General features: G+C 48.2%; 1 protein-coding gene across 1 annotated transcript; it reads left to right on the top strand.

Annotated features, from left to right (window-relative positions):
* Positions 1–9,096: 9,096 nt before the first annotated feature.
* LOC132571583 (oocyte zinc finger protein XlCOF6-like) lies at positions 9,097–13,042 on the top strand. The gene is made up of 3 exons (XM_060238381.1): positions 9,097–9,120; positions 9,335–9,461; positions 10,923–13,042. Exons 1-3 carry the CDS (start codon positions 9,097–9,099, stop codon positions 13,040–13,042), a joined length of 2,271 nt encoding a protein of 756 aa, XP_060094364.1.
* The last annotated feature ends 5,115 nt before the right edge of the window (positions 13,043–18,157 follow it).

An 18,157-nucleotide genomic window follows, 5' to 3' on the forward strand; every position in this document is an offset into this window, starting at 1 on the left:
CTACATTTCCCAGCAGACCTTGCAATCCTCAGGGAGGTCAACCCCGCCTCCTTCAGGGTTGGGGGGGGGAAGGAAAGGGGGGGAGGGTCTGCAGCGCCTCCCTCTCCCCTCCTTTCCCCGGCTGCTGGGGCAGGATCCGGCCTTTGCACCTGTGCAGCAGCAGGACAGGTGAGCAGCGCGGAGGATTCGGGCAAGACGGGGGGGGGGAAGGGGAGGGGGGCTTCCCCGGGCTCAGCTGGTTCCGCACACGTGGAGGGGGGGCCCCTCTGGTCCGGGCAGGTTCCCTTCTTGCCCCCACCCCTTAGCTGGCTGCTCTCGCTGTGGACGGGAGGGGTGGGGGGGCTCTTGCTTTTTTTTGCAGGCTGCCCCGGGCGAACCCCCCCCCCCCTGAGATTGCCTTTCCCTTCCACCCCCCCCCCCCCTGCATTTCTGCACCGAGAATCCAAGTCCACTTTCTGCAAACGGGGCGGGGGGGGGGGATCTGCAGAGCTGGCAGCCGGGAGAGGGGGGGGGGATCGAACCTGGTTCCCCAGTGCCCCCTCCCCAGTTCCTTCCCTGCCTCTTCTGCTCTCAGTCCCCCCGCCCCCCATCGCAGGACTGGACCGGGTGAGCTGCAAGTGCTTTTTTTGGGGGGAGGGGGGGGGACTCTGGGGCAGAAGGGGAGGGAGGGCATGGAAGGCTGCAAAAGGAGATCAGAAGGGGGGCAGCGTGGCTATGAACTGGGGCGGGGGAAGGCTGGAGTCCTCCTGGTGCAGTGCTCCTTCCGGCCCGTTGGAGAGGCCTTTGGGCCCGGAAGGGTCAAGAACATAAGAGAATCCCTATTGGATCAGGCCAGTGGCCTATCCAGTCCAACACTCTGTGCCACATAAGAACATAAGAGAAGCCCTGTTGGATCAGGCCAGTGGCCCATCCAGTCCAACACTCTGTGTCACATAAGAACATAAGAGAAGCCCTGTTGGATCAGGCCAGTGGCCCATCCAGTCCAACACTCTGTGTCACATAAGAACATAAGAGAAGCCATGTTGGATCAGGCCAGTGGCCCCTCCAGTCCAACACTCTGTGTCACATAAGAACATAAGAGAAGCCCTGTTGGATCAGGCCAGTGGCCCATCCAGTCCAACACTCTGTGTCACATAAGAACATAAGAGAAGCCATGTTGGATCAGGCCAGTGGCCCCTCCAGTCCAACACTCTGTGTCACATAAGAACATAAGAGAAGCCCTGTTGGATCAGGCCAGTGGCCCATCCAGTCCAACACTCTGTGTCACATAAGAACATAAGAGAAGCCCTGTCGGATCAGGCCAGTGGTCCATCCAGTCCAACACTCTGAGTCACATAAGAGAAGCCCTGTTGGATCAGGCCAGTGGCCCATCCAGTCCAACACTCTGTGTCACATAAGAACATAAGAGAAGCCCTGTTGGATCAGGCCAGTGGCCCATCCAGTCCAACACTCTGTGTCACACTGTGGCTAATAGCCACTGATAGACCTCTGCTCCATATCCAATCCCCTCTTGAAGCTAGCTATGCTTGCAGCCAGCACCACTTCCTTTCCCTTCCTCCCCCACAACAGACACCCTGCGAGGTGGGTGGAGCTGGAGAGGGCTCTTACAGCAGCTGCCCTTTCAAGGACAGAGGCTCAGAGCGGCCTACAATCTCCTTTCCCTTCCTCCCCCACAACAGACACCCTGTGTGGTGGGTGGGGCTGAGAGGCTCTCACAGCAGCTGCCCTTTCAAGGACAGAGTCTCAGAGCGGCCTACAATCTCCTTTCCCTTCCTCCCCCACAACAGACACCCTGTGAGGTGGGTGGGGCAGAGAGGGCTCTCACAGCAGCTGCCCTTTCAAGGACAACCTCTGCCAGAGCTATGGCTGACCCAAGGCCATGCTAGCAGGTGCAAATGGAGGAGCGGGGAATCAAACCTGGTTCTCCCAGATAAGAGTCCACGCACTTAACCACTACACCAAACTGGCTCTCCAGTTGGTTGGTTGAAATTCTGGGAGGACTTCAGGCCCCACCTGGAGGCTGGCAACCCAGTTAGCCCTGAGGTTTGTTCCACTATGGAAGCATTTTTTTTTAATTGGGGGAGTCTACAACCAGTGCCTTTCAGTACAAGGAAAGTCATAGGTATGAATCTGACCTTTTTTTTTGCAGCTCACTTTAATTTGCAAATCGCCAAACACAAAGCTGGCTTTTTTTGGTGGGGGGAGGAGGTGAATGAGTAAGAAGGGGCTGGGTGGGGGTGGGAGGGGATCTCCTGTCTGCAGCAGAATCAGCTGCAGCCCCATCTAAAGACCTAGATGTGGGCCCAGTGTGGGGCTGTTTAAGCACACTAAGAATATAAGAGAAGCCATGTTGGATCAGGCCAATGGCCCATCCTGTCCAACACTCTGTGTCACATAAGAACAAAAGAGAAGCCATGTTGGATCAGGCCAATGGCCCATCCAGTCCAACACTCTGTATCACACAGTGGCCAAAAATTTATACACACATACACACGCTGTGGCTAATAGCCACTGATGGACCTCTGCTCCATATTTTTATCTAACCTCCTCTTGAAGCTGGCTATGCTTGTAGCTGCCATCACCTCCTGTGGCAGTGAATTCCATGTTTTTAATCACTCTTTGAGTGAAGAAGGAATTCCTTTTATCCATTCTAACCCGACTGCTCAGCAATTTCATCGAATGCCCACGAGTTCTTGTATTGTGAGAAAGGGAGGAAAGGACTTCTTTCTCTACTTTCTCCATCCCATGCATAATCTTGTAAACCTCTATCATGTCACCCCGCAGTCGACGTTTCTCCAAGCTAAAGAGCCCCAAACGTTTTAACCTTTCTTCATAGGGAAAGTGTTCAAAACCTGTAATCCTTCTACTTGCCCTTTTCTGCACTTTTTCCAGTGCTATAATATCCTTTTTGAGATGCGGTGACCAGAATTGCAGACAATACTCCAAATGAGACCGCACCATCGATTTATACAGGGGCATTATGATACTGGCTAATATTCACATGCAATAATCAAGAAATATTTTACAGTCCATTTTACGAAGACGACGTGCAATGTTATTTCTTTGTTTGAAGGACTTCCTAAAGTCCCGTAATTCCCAGACAGGTGTAACAGCAATTCCTAAACAGGTATGGCTGCAACCGGCCGTTGCTTCCATCCACTTTCGGAATCAGTCCTTCCCCGGGCAGCTCCCCAAGCGATAAAGTATTCCAGTTGGCAGTGCTCTGTATCTCCAGTGGATCCAGCTGGGCTCTGTTGTCCTGGGCTTCTCTTGAAAGGGCCAGCCACACCGGTTTGGGAATTATTGGACTTCAGGAAGTCCTACAAGATGGACTGCAAGACGGACTGTAAAATATTTCTAGATTAACATGGAAATGTTGCTGTGGTTTAAACGTTTCTCAGTATGTGCATGAGTAAAGACTCTCACAAGTTGTTTAATAGTGATATGGCTGACTCATACCCGTGAGCTCTCTGGTTTCACATAAGGGGGAGCGTTGTGGCTTGAGCAGTGCAAACGCACCAGGGAGCGGATGTCGGTTTGAGAACCCGCCTGCAACCGTGTTTTGCAAAGGGGATGCAGAGGGAGGGAACACGGCTGTTGCAACCACGTGGACCCTGCCCCCTCCCTCCACGGCTCACTTGGCAAAGGCAGCCGTAGCAAAATGCTACATTCTCCCTCCTGCGCTGGGGTTAGGGTGGGAGGAAGGGCATCCTTTTGCCAGGCGAGAGAAGGAAAGACACCCCCGTCCCAGGCACCACAACAGGGAGAAGCAGCAGGGCACAGTCCCAGGAGAAGAAGAAGAAGATATTGGATTTAAATCCTGCCCTCCACTCCGGATCTCAGAGCGGCTCACAATCTCCTTTCCCTTCCCTCCCACAGCAGACACCCTGTGAGGTGGGTGGGGCTGAGAGGGCTCTCACACTAGCTGCCCTTTCACGGACACAGGCTCAGAGTGGCTTACAATCTCCTTTCCCCTCTCCCCTCACAACAGACACCCTGTGAGGTGGGTGGGGCTGAGAGAGCTCTGACAGGAGCTGCCCTTTCAAGGACAACTCCTGTGAGATCTGTGGCTGACCCAAGGCCATTCCAGCAGGTGCAAGTGGAGGAGGGGGGAATCAAACCCAGTTCTCCCAGATAAGAGAGCTCTGGCTGACCCAAGGCCATTCCAGCAGCTGCAACTGGAGGAGTGGGGAATCAAACCCAAATCAAATCAAATCAAACTCCCAGATAAGAGTCCACACACTTAACCGCTTGTGGAGGGCTTGTGGGTTCAGGTCTTGCTAAGGGGGCTGCCAGCAAGGACACAAAACTCACCTTTTGGTGGTTCGGAGGCCAGATGAGATGACTCCTTCGTGCTGATTGGGGGGCCAGGCATTTTGACTGCTTCTTCCCATCTACCTGACGTGGGGATGCCGGTGTCCAAGTAGGATCAGCAAGAAACGCTGGCAACGCAGTAAAAATATGCAAACAGAAAGCAACTCTGAAGAAGCTTCCCAATCTCCACTGGGTGTACAACTCCGAATTCTCCTTGCTGTGCAGAGTCTAACCTCAGATATCGGCGACAAAGGAAAGAATCGCCTTCACGCGATCGCCAAGCTTTTCATCACGTTTCACTGCTTCCAGCTTTTCCATAAGCTGATTGAATAACCTTCTAATAGCAGTCGGACTATCTCTCATACGTGCCCATTTCCAAGAAGGATTTGGAGTCCTACACCCATTGGAGATTGGGAAACAGCCCTTCTGTAAGGGTGAATTGGGGCCCCCACATAGGCGCTGGGAAAGAATTCTCACCTAACACTTCAGGCCTTTTGAAGAGAATTGGGAAAAGTCCAGAAAAGTGCGACTAGAATGATTAAAGGTTTGGAACACTTTCCCTATGAAGAAAGGTTAAAACGCTTGGGGCTCTATAGCTTGGAGAAACGTCGGCTTCGGGGTGACATGATAGAGGTTTACAAGATTATGCATGGGAAGGAGAAAGTAGAGAAAGAAGTACTTTTCTCCCTTTCTCACAATACAAGAACTCGCGAAATTGCTGAGCAGTTGGGTTAAAACGGATAGAAGGAAGTACTTCTTCACCCAAAGGGTGATTAACATGTGGAATTCACTGCCACAGGAGGTGGTGGCGTGTACAAGCATAGCCAGCTTCAAGACGGGATGGGATAAAAATATGGAGCAGAGCTCCATCAGTGGATATTAGCTACAGTGTGTGTGTGTTTATTGGCTACAGTGTGTGTGTGTTTATTGGCCACTGTGTGATACAGAGTGTTGGACTGGATGGGCCATTGGCCTGATCCAACATGACTTCTCTTATGTTCTTATGTTTAGAAGCCTGTGATGGTAAAGGGGTCACCAGTCCCTCTTCTCCTTTGAGGGCTCTGGTTTTCTTTAGGGATTAGGCCCCAGGACAGATGGAGCCAAAGGAATGAGCAGCTCAGCTTGTAACGTCTCTAAGAAACCCAACAGAGACACTTAAGTTTCCCCCAAAAACGAAGGTGCCACATCTAAAATACCTTGGTATGTGATAAAGCAAAATGATACTAAAACCGATCTACATACCACAAGGAACTGTTTTGTTCTGATTTGCATGGGTAATTCTCATATGTCCCCTGAGATTTTGGGTGGTGTATCTCCAGTTTGGTGTAGTGGTAAAGTGTGTGGACTCTTATCTGGGAGAACCGGGTTTGATTCCCCACTCCTCCACTTGCACCTGCTGGAATTGCCTTCGGTCAGCCATAGCTCTCTTATCTGGGAGAACCGGGTTTGATTCCCCACTCCTCCACCTACACCTGCTGGAATGGCCTTGGGTCAGCCATAGCTCTGGCAGAACTGTCCTTGAAAGGGCAACTTCTGGGAGATCTCTCTCAACCCCACCAGAAGAGAGCCAGTTCGGTGTAGTGGTTAAGTGTGCGGACTCTTATCTGGGAGAACCGGGTTTGATTCCCCATTCCTTCGCTTGCAGCTGCTGGAATGGCCTTGGGTCACCCATAGCTCTTGTAGGAGTTGTCCTTGAAAGGGCAGTTGCTGTGAGAGCCCTCTCCAGCCCCACCCACCTCACAGGGTGTCTGTTGTGGGGGAGGAAGGGAAAGGAGATTGTAGGCGGCTCTGAGACTCTGCCCTTGAAAGGGCAGCTGCTGTGAGAGCCCTCTCCAGCCCCACCCACCTCACAGGGTGTCTGTTGTGGGGGAGGAAGGGAAAGGAGATTGTAGGACGCTCTGAGACTCTGCCCTTGAAAGGGCAGCTGCTGTGAGAGCACTCTCAACCCCACCCACCTCACAGGGTGTCTGTTGTGGGGGAGGAAGGGAAAGGAGATAGTAGGCTGCTCTGAGACTCTGATTTAGAGAGAAGGGCGGAGTATAAATCTGCAATTCTTCTTCTCCTTTCCCCTTGTGACATGTTTGCTATCTGTGTCTCTCCTTCCCCCCAGGGAGCAGCCTCTCTTCACGGCAAGTGAACAAAGGAATCTTTTCACAGATGGAAGCGACTCAATAGAAGGGGCAGGAGATGGAAGAGCAGGACCCAGAAGGACCTGGAACTGGCAAGAGGGCAAGCAAAGGCCCCTTTCTCCTCCAAGCTGGGAATGGTGTTGAATTCTGGGAAAGGGCTGGGACAGAGATTCCACCTAAAGACACCGTGACCTCAGATGTGCATTGTCAACAGTTCCAGCAGTTCCTCTACCACAAGTTCAATGGGCCCCGAGAGGTTTGCAGCCAGCTCCATGGACTTTGCAGCCAGTGGCTGAAGCCGGAGAGGCACACCAAGAAGCAGATCCTGGACCTGGTGACTCTGGAGCAGTTCCTGACTCTCCTGCCCCAGGAAATGCAGGGCTGGGTCAGAGGATGTGGGCCGGAGACCAGTTCCCAGGCGGTGGCCCTGGCCGAAGGTTTCCTCCTGAGCCAGGCAGAGGAGAAGAGGCAGGCAGGACAGGTGAGAGGGATTCTCTCCTGTTTGTCTAATTCAAGGAATTATTACTGGCCTTGTCCTAAGACGTCCCTGAGAGATATTTGTTCAAGCGTTAATCATCCAAATGGGAATGTTTATTGCCTCTTTTAGCAGCCTCTTTTTCTAGAGGATTTCTGATCCCTCCAAGTAACTCTCCAGGTCTGCTGAGAGATGGGTGCAGAGTCTGGGAGTGGGGCACGATCCATTCCTTGGTGGCTTTTCCATTCCATCTCTTACCCCCCCCTTCCTTGCTGCTGTTTCAGATGTGGGCCCCATCCAGGAAGAAAGAAGCTGCATTCCCTGAGGCGGAAGGAGCTTCCTTGGAGCAAGGGCAGAGAGCGCAGGCTGTGGAGCGTGTCCAAGATGCTCTTTCCCTTTCCTGTGGTAAAGACTTTTTGTGCCTAGATATCATTGGGGCACTCAGTGAATTTGTTGCATAGAGAGTTGTGGTGTGTGTGTGTGTGTGTGTGTGTGTGGAATTTAATCACCTTTTCATACAGCACAGAATCTGTGGCATTCATTGTCCATTAATTGTGATTCCTCTCAAAGGGGATTAGACAAGTTCATGGAAGGCAGTTCTTCACAGTAATTAAAATATTCCGGTCTCACCCTCCTCCTCCTTCTGGGACACCAGAGCTCTGAAAAACACTTTTGGGGGGCCAATAAGGATGGGAGGATTTGGCTTCTGTACCTGTGCTTACGGGGGCATCTCGTGGGTCGCTGTGGGAAACAGGATGCTGGAGGAGGAATAGCAGGGTGTGAACTGGCACCTCTCAGGAGCTGTTCTCTCAAGAGCGGTTTCTGTCAGAGCTCTCTCAGCCCCTCCTACCTCACAGGGTGCCTGTTGTGGGGAGAGGAAGGGAAAGAGATTGTAAGCCGCTCTGAGACCCTGAGTGAAGGGCGGGGTATAAATCCTGTCTCCTCTTCTTCTTCTTCTACCCACGAGTCTCTAGATGCGCTCAAGTCACTTGTGGGCCAATGGAACAGTGATGTGTCACAGCACGTCATTTCCACCCCCTCTGAAATACATAGAATCCTAGAGTTGGAAGGGACCTCCAGGGTCATCTAGTCCAACCCCCTGCACAATGCAGGAAACTCACAAATACCTCCCCCTAAGTTCACAGGATATTCATCGCTGTCAGATGGCCCTCTAGCCTCTGTTTCTAAACCTCCAAGGAAGAAGAGCCCACCACCTACCAAGAAAACCTCTTCCACTGAGGAATCGCTCTAACAATTAGGAAGTTCTTAGAATCATAGAATCTTAGAGTTGGAAGGGACCTCCAGTATAATCTAGTCCAACCTCCTGCACAATGCTTGAAAGTCACTAACACCTCCCCGCTAAATTCACAGGATCTTCATTGACGTTGGATGGTCATCTAGCCTCTGTTTAGAAACCTCCAAGGAAGGACAGCCCACCACCTCCCAAGAAAACCTGTTCCACTGAGGAATCGCTCTAACAATTAGGAAGTTCTTAGAATCATAGAATCCTAGAGTTGGAAGGGACCTCCAGGATCATCTAGTCCAACTTCCTGCACAATGCAGGAAACTCACAAACACCTCCCCGCTAAATTCACAGGATCTTCATTGCTGTCAGCTGGCCATCTAGCCTCTGTTTAAAAACCTCCAAGGAAGGAGAGCCAACCACCTCCCAAGGAGGAAGCCTGTTCCACTGAGGAATGGCTCTAATGGTCAGGAAGTTCTTCCTAATGTTGAGCCAGAAACTCTTTGGATTTAATTTCACCCCATTAGTTCTGGTCCTACTTTCTGGGGCCACAAAAAACAATTCCACACCATCCTCTATAGGACAGCCGTTCAAGTACTTGAAGATGGTGATCATATCACCTCTCAGCCGTTTACCAAGTTTTCAACAAGGATAGTATGTGGAATTTTATCAAAAGCCTTAGTGAAATCAAGATAAATGATGTCTACAGCATTCCTCTGATCCTGCAAGGTAGTCACTTTCTCAAAAAAAGAGATCAGGTTAGTCTGACATGACTTGTTCTTGAGAAAACCATGCTGGCTCTTAATAATCACATCCATTCTTTCTACAAACAAGCCAATGGAATAGCAAGTCCCAGAAAACGCTTCTCATTCCTCCTTTGTCTCGCAGGCAGTGAAGAGATGCTGTTGAATTGTTGTCTTTTAAGAAGTGTGGAAATGGCTGCTGCGTCTACAGTCCAGGTGAGGGATTTGAACAGGGGACAGTCTAGATCCCTCCTCCTTTCTCAGTGGGGCTTTTGCTCCTGCAGTTTCTGTAAGGTTTCCAGGCAAGAGAGGGTCTGCATGCCATTCCCCCGAGCCTTACATCCTGTACCCTTCCAGGCTACTCCCTTCCAGTGCGCAATCTCTGCCTGGCCTGACCTCTGATGAGGAGGGAATCTGCTTTTTCTTCCAGGGTCCCTTTTCCTTTGAGGAGGTGTCCGTCTCTTTCACGGAGGCAGAGTGGGCCCTGCTGGATCCGGGACAAAGAGCTCTGTACAGGGAAGTCATGCTGGAGAACTATGGGAACGTGGCCTCTCTGGGTAAGGATCTTTTATAGGTGCCAAAGGTGTGAATTCCGCCATTGTGATGAGGGAAGAATCAAAACACTGAACAGCAATATGCCGTTTTGACTCCCTGTTGTGTTCCTTGCCCAGAGGCAACGGTGGCCGGTGGTGTAGTTGTCACCCAAGCTAGAGAAGGGGTCCTGGACTGAGGTGAGGGTGGGATGAGAGGCCCTCAGAAAGACTCCAGAAGGGGCCAGATCCTCATTTCTTTATTGCCAGCCTTTTTAACATACGTTTTCCCCAGACGGTATTACGAACATTTGCTCTGAGCGTGATCTGGAAATGATCGTTCCCCCGCATACACTAGTTGGAATTCTGTGCCCGTTGTGGGGAGAAATACAGGCTCACATCTAAAGAAAGGCTGCAGAGTTTTATTTATTTTATTTATTTACTTTAAATTCCTATTCCGCCCTTTCCGCAAGCGGACTCAGGGCGGCTGACAACATTCATATTCACAAGCTAAAACCAATAAAGCATAATTACAATGCAAAATTTTAAAAACCATTTCATGGTGGTGTATCTCTACAATATAAGGGAGTTCTTCTTTTCTAACGGTGATCACCGAGTACTCTATATGATGTCGGGTTTCAGTTCTCTCCCGGTTAGGTATCAAAGGCCTGTCGGAACAATTCGGTCTTACAGGCCCTGCGGAAAGTGGAGAGATTCCGCAGGGCCCTTATGGCCTCTGGGAGTGCATTCCACAATTCTGGTGCTGCCACCGAGAAGGCCCTAGCTCGCGTCGAACGCAATCTAGCCTCCTTTGGTGCAGGGATGGACAATGGATTTTTTGTCCCTGGAGGATCTCAAGAGAGCATTCCCTTCCCAAGTGAGCTGGTAGAAAGTCCGTATCCTTCATTGTTATTTCAAGACAACAAGCCCATGGGACTTTTCTGCTTCATTTTTAAGCAACTCTTAGTTTGGTAGAATAATAAACCCCACTGGACAAGGTGGGAGGGAGGCCTTCTGGGGCCTGGAATTTGAAAGATCAGCAGCTCCTTCTGGGAAAGAGCTCAGCTGTGGCTCTTGAAAGGTATCCTTACATCCGGAATGTTCTGGGGAAAGGTGGGGGTTGGTTAAGGTTAGTCAAGCGTGACGAGGCCAAGGGTCTGTCACACAGATGGCCCTTACCTGCCCTCCCAGGTACTAATGCTTCCATTTTTTTTCCAGCAAAGGATGATCAGATGAATGAGGAGGGTGAGGAACTACAGCTGCGTTTGCCAGATGAAGTTATTAATAAAGACTCGAAAGGAAATGTAAGGAATCGAGGCAGACCCAAGAGAAAGAAGGACAGCCATTTTGTTGAGAAGAGAAATGGAAGAAAGCGTAATGAACATTTTCCCATGCACAATAGAATGGAGATGAGTCAGTCCATTAAGTATGGAAAGGACATCAGATATAGATCACAGCTTCTAGTGAACCAAAGAATAGAAAAACGAGAGAAATCTTTTGAAAGCTCAGAGTGTGGAAAGAAATTCAATCAGAATGGCAAGCTTCAGCAGTGTCAAAGAACTCACAAGGAGGATAAACTGTCTGAATGCACAGTAGGTGGCAAGAAATTCGGGTTCAATGGCAATCTTCAGCAGCATCAAAGAACCCACACAGGAGAGAAACCTTTTGAATGCACAGAGTGTGGAAAGACATTCAGTGACAAGAGCAGTCTTAAACAGCATCAGAGAACCCACAAAGGAGAGAAACCTTTTGCATGCTCAACGTGTGGAAAGAGATTCAGTCGGAGTGGCTATCTTCAAAAGCATCAGAGAACCCACACAGGAGAGAAACCTTTTGAATGCTCAGCGTGTGGAAAGAGATTCAGTCAGAGTGGCCATCTTCAAAACCACCGAAGAATTCAGACAGGGGAGAAACCTTTTGCATGCTCAACGTGTGGAAAGACATTCTGTCAGAGTGGCAACCTTCAACTGCATCAGAGAACCCACACAGGAGAGAAACCTTTTGAATGCACAGAGTGTGGAAAGAGATTCAGTCACAGTGGCACTCTTCAAAAGCATCAGAAAACCCACACAGGGGGAAAAACTTTTGAATGCACAGAGTGTGGAAAGAGATTCAGTCACAGTGGCACTCTTCAAAAGCATCAGAGGACCCACACAGGAGATAAACCTTTTGCATGCTCAGCGTGTGGAAAAAGATTCAGTCACAGCAGCACTCTTCAAAAGCATCAGAGAACCCACACAGGAGAGAAACCTTTTGAATGCTCCGAATGTGGAAAGAGATTCAATCGCAGTGGCAATCTTCAAAGGCATCAGAGAACCCACACAGGAGAGAAACCTTTTGAATGCTTAGAGTGTGGGAAGAGATTCCGTGAGAGTGGCACTCTTCAAAAACATCGGAGAACCCACACAGGGGAGAAACCTTTTGAATGCACAGAGTGTGGAAAGAGATTCATTCAGAGTGACAATCTTCAACAGCATCAGAGAACCCACACAGGAGAGAAACCTTTTGAATGCTCAGAATGTGGAAAGAGATTCAGTCACAGTGGCAATCTTCAAAAGCATCAGAGAACCCACACAGAAGAGAAACCTTTTGAATGCTCAGTATGTGGAAAGAGATTCAGTCACTGTGGCAGCCTTCAACTGCATCAGAGAACCCACACAGGAGAGAAACCTTTTGAATGCTCAGAATGTGGAAAGAGATTCAGTCAGAGTGGCACTCTTCAACAGCATCAGAGAACCCACACAGGGGAGAAACCTTTAAAATGCTCAGAATGTGGAAAGAGATTCAGTCACAGCAGCACTCTTCAACAGCATCAGAGAACCCACACAGGGGAGAAACCTTTTGAATGCACAGAGTGTAGAAAGAGATTCAGTCACAGCAGCACTCTTCAACAGCATCAGAGAACCCACACAGGGGAGAAACCTTTTGCATGCTCAACGTGTGGAAAGAGATTCAGTCACAGTAGCAGTCTTAAAGAGCATCAGAGAACCCACACAGGAGAGAAACCTTTTGCATGCTCAGAGTGCGGAAAGAGATTCAGTCACAGTAGCAGTCTTAAAGAGCATCAGAGAACCCACACAGGAGAGAAACCTTTTGAATGCTCAGAGTGCGGAAAGAGATTCAGTGACAGTGGCAGTCGTCAAAAGCATCAAAGGATGCATACAGGAGAGAAACCTTTTGCATGCTCAACGTGTGGAAAGACATTCAATCGGAGTGGCACTCTTCAAAACCACCAAAGAACCCACACAGGAGAGAAACCTTTTGCATGCTCAGAGTGCGTCAAGAGATTCAGTGACAGTGGCAGTCTTCAAAGGCATCAAAGGACCCACACAGGAGAGAAACCTTTTGCATGCTCAACGTGTGGAAAGACATTCAATCGGAGTGGCCATCTTCAAAAGCATCAGAGAATCCACACAGGAGAGAAACCTTTTGAATGCACAGAGTGTGGAAAGAGATTCAGTCAGAGTTACAGTCTTCAACAGCATCAGAGAACCCACACAGGAGAGAAACCTTTTGAATGCTCAGAGTGTGGAAAGAGATTCAGTCACAGTGGCAGTCTTCAAAGGCATCAAAGGACCCATACAGTAAGTAAAGTAAAAGTAAAGTAAAATTTTATTTGTATCCCGCCCTCCCCCACCAAAGCAGGCTCAGGGCAGCTAACAACAATAGAAAACAATGGTACATTAATAAACCATTACATTAATAAACATTAAGATAGCCTTAAAACCTTAAAACCAGTTAATACATTAATTAAAAGCCATTACTGATCTAATTACATTAAATTGAATTACATTGAATTAAATCTAACCATAATATTATCGTTGGCGCTATACAGGAGAGAAATAATATTATCATTGGCGCTATACAGGAGAGAAACCTTTTGCATGCTCAACGTGTGGAAAGAGATTCAGTCGGAGTGGCCATCTTCAAAAGCATCAAAGGACCCATACAGGAGAGAAACCTTTTGCATGCTCAACGTGTGGAAAGAGATTCAGTCTGAGTGGCAACCTTCAACTGCATCAGGGGACCCACACAGGGGAGAAAACTTTTGAGTCCTTAGAGTGTGCAAAGGGGTGATGTTGAAGTAGCACTTTTTGAAAACACCTGAGAACTCACACGAGGAGAAACCATGTAGCCCCTTAGGCTGGGAAAAGAGCACTTCACTTATTTCACAAGTAAAAAGCAGCCACAGACTATGAAAACCGTCAAAGCAGTATAAACTCTTGTATAAAGCTTTAATCTACGTGGACATCTTACCCTAACCTAGAAGAAATCTTACAAATGCTCAGCCTACAGAAGGAACCTTAGACGCGTCTGAAGCCCTCAGATAGATCCCAGGAAGAATAAATCAGTGCTCTGTCAGCTGAAGTAGATCTAAGATCAGCTCACATCTCCTTTAGCTGGGAGGATTCCACACAAGGGAGTGGTAGACATCTCAAAGGTTTACATTTGTTTTGACTTCATTGTGAGGCCTCATTCTAGGCCTTTTCTACCTGAAGAGACAGAAAAACCCGTCTCTGTGCTGAGACAAGAACACAGAGGAAAGAAGTGCGGTGTCATGGTGACCCTCCACGTTGGCAGAATTAACAGCTGGATGCAGCTGGGACAGATGTTGCCTGGTTCAGTTCTCATCCCTGGAGTAAGGAACTTTTTCTAGGATCGAAGACCTCTTGGCGAGACCTTGAAATATGAACTTTGTAATTAGTAATTAATGATCTCAACATTGTCTGTGGTAATCACTGCCAGATATGTAAATAACAAGCATCGTTGCCAGAATCGTTTGGTGAGATTAATTGAGAAGAGAAGTCTGAATTTGGGGAATATAAAAATATACTTAAAAGATTTTTATATACTCCTGGCAGGTGGTGCTCATATAAGAGGACTGTGGAAGAGAAATCAGCGCTACCAGAAGAGCCTGATTGGATAATAGGTTATTGACTATTTCTGGCTTATTTTAGAAATGAACTTTGACAGGGAGTTTTTGTTAACTTGAACATCTACCCAACTGGACATCTGCTCTATAGAAGCTTATGTGCAGGACTACAGAAGCACAATTAGATTTCAGTGAACTCACATTACTGCTAGAAAGGAGGCATATCATGTGGTATTCATAGTGAAATATTTTATCAGTAATAGTATCTAGGCTGAAGAATATAATGCCATTTTATACTGATGCTTCTAGTATACGCTTCAGTTTAGTAACATTTTGAACTGTGCTTACAGTTCAGTGAAGTCTATGCTGCTAGAAATGAGAGAGATCTCTCGTGTGCATAGGGGATAGAAAACTATTAGCTAGAGACCGCTCCATCTTTTATGGTCTGCATTAGACAGGCTGGGCCATGGTAGATAGCTAGGGAGTGGGGCAGGAGAAGAACTGCAGATTTATACCCTGCCCTTCTCTCTGAATCAGAGACTCAGAGTGGCTCACAATCTCCTTTCCCTTCCTCCCCCACAACAGACACCCTGTGAGGTGGGTGGGGCTGAGAGGGCTCTCACAGCAGCTGCCCTTTTAAGACAACTCCTGCAATAGCTATGGCTGACCCAAGGCCATTCCAGCAGCTGCAAGTGGAGGTTCTCCCAGATTAGAGTCCATGCATTTAACCACTACATCAGACTGGCTCTGTAGAACCTAATGTGGACTCAGAATGGATGCCTGGATCTAAAATGGATGTCAGGAGACGGTGTTGAGAGAAGTCAAGTTTTGGAAAAGATTCCTGGAATAAGTCAAGAGAATGGCAGACAAGGAGTCCTTGGCAAAGAAGTATTAACAGGGCACATGCGTGGAGGTCTCACACAAATTCCAATTATTGATGAACTTTTTTTCCAAAGAAAAGGTTGGTAGGAATTCCAGAGGGCTAAAAAGATTCCGGTTGGACAGAAGAGGAGGGCAAACACACCAAAAGTGTCTAAAAGTAGAGGGAAAACCCAGTAGAAGCCAAGATGAGATGATTTGGAGTTGGGAGTGAGCAGTGAAGTGGCCAGATTTGCAGATGACACTAAATCTTCAGGGTGGTGAGAACCAGAGAGGATTGTGAGGAACTCCAAAGGGATCTGTTGAGGCTGGGTGAGTGGGCGTCAACGTGGCAGATGAGGTTCAGTGTGGCCAAGTGCAAAGTAATGAACATTGGGGCCAAGAATCCCAGCTACAAATACAAGTTGATGGGGTGTGAACTGGCAGAGACTGACCAAGAGAGAGATCTTGGGGTCGTGGTAGATAACTCACTGAAAACGTCAAGACAGTGTGCGATTGCAATAAAAAAGGCCAACGCCATGCTGGGAATTATTAGGAACGGAATTGAAGACAAATCCGCCAGTATCATAATGCCCCTGTATAAATCGATGGTGCGGTCTCATTTGGAATACTGTGTGCAGTTCTGGTCACCGCACCTCAAAAAGGATGAAATTGCTGAGAAGTCAATGAAATTGCTGAGCAGTCGGGTCAAAACGGATAGAAGGAAGTACTTATTCACCCAAAGGGTGATTAAAATGTGGAATTCACTGCCACAGGAGGTGGCGGCTACTACAAGCATAGCCAGCTTCAAGAGGGGATTTGATAAAAATATAGAGCAAAGGATGAGTTTGAGAAGTCTGGATGTGACTAAAGAGAGGAAATCTTTGTTAAAGATCCTGTATTAATAAATTTTCATAAAATTGTGAACTTGGTGTCCAGTGTTCTCTTTTCTCCTGAGGGTTCTTTCCCAGAGAGAAATTCAGAAGATCCCCTCTCACAGGCAAGAGGCTTAACCAGGAGACAACAAAAGTTAACAGGAGGGACTTCAGAAATGCTCCGCGTGTGGCAAGAGCCTGAGGCACAGATCCGACTTCCACGTTCCCTCAGAGAATCCATATGAGGGTAAAACTTTCTTATAGCTGATTCTGATGAGGCCGTTCTTTGCACACCCAATAATTCTTTCCCAAATCCTGAGGGTAACTGATATCTACCACATCTCTTCTGTTAGCAGAAACCAAATACAGCAGCCGGCATCCTTAATTCACAAAAATTTTATCGGACAAGCAGTTCTGGAGAGGCCTTTCTGAACCCCAATCCCTCCCCAGTCCAGCCTGCTGTGAGATTTTTGTGGATCCGCCACTTTGAAGGCCAAAATATTCCGGCAGTAGGGTTAATTTGGGTTGAAAGGAGAAGGTTCTACACGCTAACTCAACAATGCAGTGAGTTCTTAGGGGGTCAGATTAATTGTCCAGTATCTGTGGCTTTGATGGTGAGCATTCTGCAAATCCTGATTGTGTTCCCCACCCACCCACAGCTTCTCCCAGAGAATCGGGAAGGAGGAGTAAGACTTCCCTCCTCTAAGTCTGAACCCGCCCCCCCTCCACCGCCCAACTTCATGAGCTAGGAATGACCCTTGGGACCAGGGTTATCTCCAGCCTCTGTCTTCCACACTCCCCCTTGAATCCCTCCTTGGAGATTCTGCCTTTAGGGAACAGAGTGTGAATTTTTTTCATTTTCCTTCTCGCTTTCTATCTTGCTTCAATTGGAAAGCTATCTGCATTAGGGCTCTAAGAGGCTTCAAGGGGGAAAATCCCTCCGCCTCTTTCCCAGTGTGTGGAAATGGGTGTCTGACAGGATGACATCCCATAATACAGGGGTGGCCAACGGTAGCTCTCCAGATGTTTTTTGCCTACAACTCCCATCAGCCCCAGCCAGCATGGCCAATGGCTGAGGCTGATGGGAGTTGTAGGCAAAAAGCATCTGGAGAGCTACCATTGGCCACCCCTGGCATAACACTTCTGTTAAAGGAACAGCACATTTTTCTGCTCCCAAGCAGTTGGCAACCCTGGACGAAATGTTTCTCGGTTGTGCACAAAGTTCTTAAAAATCCCCTTGCAGATGTCTGACCTTCATGCAAATTCCAGCCTGGTCAAGCAACCCTTCCCAAGTACAATTCTTCACAGAACAAAACGGGATTTATGATCGAATGTCACCCTGTTACTCTTTGCCTAGTGGTTTGCTGTTGACCGAAAAGCCTCACTTTTTTGTTTCAAACCCTACATTCATAGACATTCCTGTAACTTTTATGTATGATACACAAACACTCTTTCCTCCTGATATATCCCCCCCCCGTGGGGGGGGGGGTTTCATCTGTATCTGCTGGAGGTCGGTTGTAATTCTGTAAGAACTTCAGCCCCCCCTTTCCCCCCAAGGTTGGTAACCCTGTCAGCCCCCAGGTTTATTCCAGTAGGGAAGCATAATTTTTATTATTATTATTGGGGGAGTCAAGGTTTAATCAGTCTTCTTTCACATCAAAGAATTCACACAGGGGAGGAACCATACAAATGTCTTGAGTGTGGGAGAAGCTTCAGTCGGAGATCACAACTTGGCGTTCATCAGAGAATCCACACTGGGGCAAAACCATATAATTGCCTGGATTGTGGGCAGAGCTTTCGTTACAGAACTGCTCTTACTTGCCATGGAAGAATGCACACAGGGGAGAAACCATACAAATGCTTGCAGTGGGGGAAAAGATTCAGTCAGAGTACACATTTTACTTCCCACCAAAGGAGACACACGGTGGGGAAGAAATAAAAATGTCCAGAGTGTAGGAAAAAAACTTCTATTGCAATAATCTCCATGCTTTCCACTAAAAGATTCACATAGGGGAGAAACCTTACAAATGTCAGGAATGGCTTCAGTCACAGGTCATGCTTAGTATTCATCAGAAAATTCACATGGAGGAAAAGAACATAGAAATGCCCGGAGTGTG

The sequence above is a fragment of the Heteronotia binoei genome, chromosome 5 (assembly GCF_032191835.1).
Source record: "Heteronotia binoei isolate CCM8104 ecotype False Entrance Well chromosome 5, APGP_CSIRO_Hbin_v1, whole genome shotgun sequence".
In the NCBI taxonomy this organism is placed as follows: Eukaryota; Metazoa; Chordata; class Lepidosauria; order Squamata; family Gekkonidae; genus Heteronotia; species Heteronotia binoei.